The sequence below is a fragment of the Propithecus coquereli genome, unplaced genomic scaffold (assembly GCF_000956105.1).
Source record: "Propithecus coquereli isolate 6110/MARCELLA unplaced genomic scaffold, Pcoq_1.0 Scaffold47, whole genome shotgun sequence".
In the NCBI taxonomy this organism is placed as follows: Eukaryota; Metazoa; Chordata; class Mammalia; order Primates; family Indriidae; genus Propithecus; species Propithecus coquereli.
The window spans coordinates 4216818-4221477 of record NW_012150507.1 but is presented as its reverse complement, the minus strand read 5'-3'; the positions used below and the strand labels follow the sequence as shown (position 1 = coordinate 4221477).

At 39.7% G+C, this 4660-nt stretch overlaps 1 protein-coding gene across 1 annotated transcript in view; it reads right to left on the bottom strand.

Moving 5' to 3' along the window:
* NDUFS4 (NADH dehydrogenase (ubiquinone) Fe-S protein 4, 18kDa (NADH-coenzyme Q reductase)) overlaps positions 1-3362 on the bottom strand; it is a 133471-nt gene extending 130109 nt beyond the window's left edge. Inside the window, exon 1 of the mRNA XM_012655302.1 lies at positions 3241-3362. Within this exon, the coding sequence (XP_012510756.1) occupies positions 3241-3338 (98 nt within the window). The 5' untranslated portion in view covers positions 3339-3362. The remainder of the gene's footprint in view (positions 1-3240) is intronic.
* Positions 3363-4660: the final 1298 nt, after the last annotated feature.

The window sequence follows — 4660 nt, the reverse complement described above, 5'->3', positions numbered from 1 at the left end:
CCCAGGAGTTTGAGGTTGCTGTGAGCTAGGATGACGCCACGGCACTCACTCTAGTCAGGGCAACAGAGTGAGACTCTGTCTCAAAAAAAAAAAAAGGAACCTATTAGAAGACATTTTAGAAACATTTCAAGCTCTCAAAACTTGGCTTTGATCTATTATACAGATAGTAAAAGCAGCTGCTCCTCGGACAGGAATTTGTTTATCCAGTTTATTTGAAATAGAAGCCAACCTATTGGTCTTAAATGTCCAAAATGTTTCTCAAATTTGGGTTGAGCTTCTTCCCAGCCAGGTGTAATATACACAGAACTCTTGTTAACATTAAGAACTGCTTACTTATTAAAGATCTCTGCAAACTCAATTTCATACTGGCTTATCTAATGCTGAAAAAGGAAACAGAGAAAGTGAATAAAGCCAGAGATTGAAGCACAACATAGGCCTCACAAAGAGGTCTCATACATTCAGTCCCCACCACAGTCATCAATTAACACCCTCCAGGGATTTACCACCCTAAAGACCTGTGTTTGAGGTAAACACAAGACCTAGTGAAAATTAAGAAATGATGATACAGGGCTGGGTGAGGTAAGTATACACGAATACATTTAAATAAATAAATAACACCACTACATCAAATATCCTGAGTCCTAAATACTGCTATTTTGAAATACAGTGCCATTTTATCTGGCTCATAGATTAATACCCTAAATAGCTAAACTTACAAAGCAAAATCCTTAAGAAAGTCAGGGAAAGTAAGGATAAATGTAGACAATTTAACCTGTTTTCTCCTCCCTCATGTTCAGTCCAGGGAAATGAGAAGCACATGGAAACTGAGAATCACTCTAGAGCACAAGCTCAAGTGATTAACTAGATCAGCTGAATCTCCTGCAATATTTAAATTTCTTTTCTCCCTCTTGTGTATATGTTGTTGGGTTTTTGTTTTGCTTTTTGTTTACTGATATACTATAATTGAATTCATATAAGTTAATGTAGCAGCTCACTACATCCTTCCGCTGATAGTTCTTTTCTTCTGTTCCCTACTCCCCTCCTTACCACATGCCTTACTGTTTCCACTTCCCATATTTTACTCAAGTGATCTGAAATGTTGTATCATTGCAAATGTTTTTCTAAGTGTTACAATAAAATAAATTTTAGATGTAGATTTCCTCATTAATTGATTGACTTTCCACTCAACCTTTTCATCCTATTACTCTCAAATCATAATGGAAAAAGAGTGCTTAAGGGCCAGGCGAGGTGGCTCACGCCTGTAATCCTAGCACACTGGGAGACCAAGGCGGGAGGATCAATGGAGCTCAGGAGTTCGAGACCAGCCTGAGCAAGAGCGAGACCCCCATCTCTACTAAAATAAGAAATAGAAAGAAATTAGCTGGACAACTAAAAATATATAAAAAAAAAAAATCAGCCGGGCATGGTAGCACATGCCTGTAATCCCAGCTACGCGTGAGGCTGAAGCAGAAGGATCGCTTGAGCCCAGGAGTTTGAGGTTGCTGTGAGCTAGGCTGACGCCTCGGCACTCTGGCCCAGGCAACAGAGTGAGACTCTGTATCAAAAAAAAAAAAAAAAAAAGAGCGCTTAAGGATGAAAAGCAAATAATATGTAATAAGGCAAAGGGCCCATAAATTTCCCCCAAATTGAGATGAACATTATAAGCTCTTCAGATTAAAAAAAAAAAAAAAGTATAGAAAGCAAATAAATGTGTTAATTTGTATTTAAAAATCATTTTCCTTGTTTTGAGGTGTGAAAAAAAGATCATCTCATATGATTTAAAATTTTATTTTCAAATCTCTCACAAGCAGAAACTCTAAAATTTGAAAATGTAGTATTAACTATCATTAGTTTCCTAAATCTAGTATCATCTTAACTTCAACTACTATAATTGCTGACAAAATGGCTGTGACTTAAACTTAGATATACAGCCATGTCTTAATTAGCCATGCACCAGTGGTCCCTTCAAACTTGTTTTCAGTTCTGGGGCTTTAGTGAGTACGTTATTATTTGGGAATGCAAAATTAATCCCTATAATGCCTAGGGGGAAAAGAACTAATGTGGGTCACAGTTGTACTAGCCCTAAATTAACCACTGGAGTATTTTACCTTAGAGAAACACTTTCCATCCCTCTAGTTCCCCATATGTAGAACATGTAATTACAAACTTATCATTTACCTTTCCCCAATCTTAGCACCCTTATTTTTCAGTGAGTCTATACAATGTATATATTGCTCTATTATTGCATTTAAGCCTTTTCACAAGCCACTGACACTAGCCAGGACACCCTCTACTTTCCCACCCAATACCCACTATTTAAAACCTTAATAAAACTCACCTTTAAAATTTTTTTCTAATTAACTCATCCCAACTCTCTGCATTTCCTTTCTATTTAATACTAACTTATTTAGCATTCTATTAGACACTCATCAATTTTTAACAACGCACATTCCTCCTACCCCCTTCACATCTCTCCAACCAATCTTTCCATCTTTCTTCCAGTATGTGTGTCAATGCATAGTATTAATACTATAAAAAATGTGGGAAAATTCGAGGATTAAGTAATACAGTCAAAAAAACTCATCACATAAATGCTTCAAGGCAAAACAATAGCAACAATCCCTGAATTATTGTGAGGCTTTAATAACACTGTGGATGGAAAGCCTCCCGGGAGTACTCTCAGTCTTTCAAAAATTATCTTCCAGTACTACTAGCAGTGATATTATTACTAACACTGAATTCCAAACATGTTTTCTTCCAAGCAGACTGATGAATAAAACAATCTTTTGTTCAGATACCCACACAAAACCACTTAAAGCCAAGGAAAAAAGGTAGGGACTTAACTCTCCAGTAAAGACTGGAGTGGTGGGCTAACAGGTGATAAATGGAAGGATGCGGAAACTGGAGACAGAAATCATTAAGACTCCTCCCCTTCTCTGGGGGTAGGGTTCAGCTCACAGTTCCACCGGCAAGCACTCCCCACATACCCTCTCCCTCCGCCACACGACGAAAGTTTCCAAGAAACCACAGGTCCTCCTCCCCCTCCACGAATTCACACCCCCACTCGCCTGGCCAGCGCCCCTTCAGCGCAGGCAGTCCCAGGCCTACCCGCCCTCTCCTGAGGAAAGGGTCAGCAGAGGACGCTTCCCCCGAAGCCACATCAGGGACTCAGCCAGCAGAGGCTCTGCAAAAGTGGAGCGACCTGAGAAGCTTGAAGAAGCAGCCTGACAATTCTGTTACCTGGTCGGGACCCTGGAAACGGAAATAGCAGCTATAGCTACTGCTCTTCTCCACCACAGAGCCTGCTTCAGCGCCCCTGACATTGAGACCGCCGCCATCTTGCTGCAGGCAAACACCAGGATGGGAAGACGGGTCGCCGCGAGGGACTAACTTCCTTCGTTTTCAAGCCGGTGCAAACGCAACGTATCAGAGTCCTGTGGAGGGTTGTTTTCTTTTAAATACTGGGGTTTAGGAAAGAGGTGAAAGATTTGGTTGAAGGAAGTAAGAAGGAAAACGGATGGGGAAAAAATGCAGAAGTGTATTAGGTGTAAATATTACTCCCATAAATTATAATCCTTGTTGTTTGTTAGGACCTGGTTATTTACAATGACAATGAAAAGACCAAAAGAAAATACTTGCAAATTTAAACACTTGCAATTCATAATTTTTTAAAGAACTCAGACTACTTGGGGATGAGCCTACTGGAAGAGCCAGGGGGCTCTTTGGGTCCTTGAGAACCTAAAGTAGTACTTTTCCAAAGTGTTGCGAGATTCAGTTTGCGAGCCTTCAGGACACGGCTGTATTCAGTTTGCTGTTCTTTAGTTGTAATGATTATATTTTCCAAACGAAAAATGTGGAGACATGGCCTGGCAAAGGATTATTATTTTTTTTTTTTTTTTTTGAGACAGAGTCTCACTATGTTGCCCGGGCTAGTGTGCCGTGGCGTCATCCTAGCTCACAGCAACCTCAAACTCCTGTGATCCTCCTGCCTCAGCCTCCCGAGTAGCTGGGACTACAGGCATGCGCCACCATGCCCGGCTATTTTTTTTTTCTCTATATTTTTAGTTGTCCAATTAATTTCTATTTTTAGTAGAGACGAGGTCTCGCTCTTGCTCAGGCTGGTTTCGAACTCCTGAGCTCAAACAATCCGCCCGCCTCGGCCTCCCAGAGAGCTAGGATTACAGGCGTGAGCCACCGCGCCCGGCCAGGATTATTTTTTTAAGTGTGGATCTCTTTGAAAAAATCAATGGAACGTAATATTTTATATCAACGTTTTGCTAGTAAATCCCGAATGTGTGCTTATAATCCATAGACACAAAGAATATTATTAATGCTCCTGCATATAAAACAAAAGTTATCTTCCAAGATAAGCGTTGGATACATATTGTGGGCTACTGGCAATTATAAACAATGATTAACTATGGGTTACATAAAATAAAAAACAGGTTAGTTTGTGGGTTTTGTTTTTAAAGAAATTTAAAGAGTTACAATGTTCCTGCTTTTAAATTTAAGCACCTGAAAACATAACCTTAATTAAATGAATAGGATTAACAGGAGGATGAGGAATGACTTAGTTCTGCATTATGGCCAATTAAAGGAAAACTCAATACATACAGAAAAGTGGGAAAGAAAAAGAGAAAAAAGTCATGTCCAGAGAAAG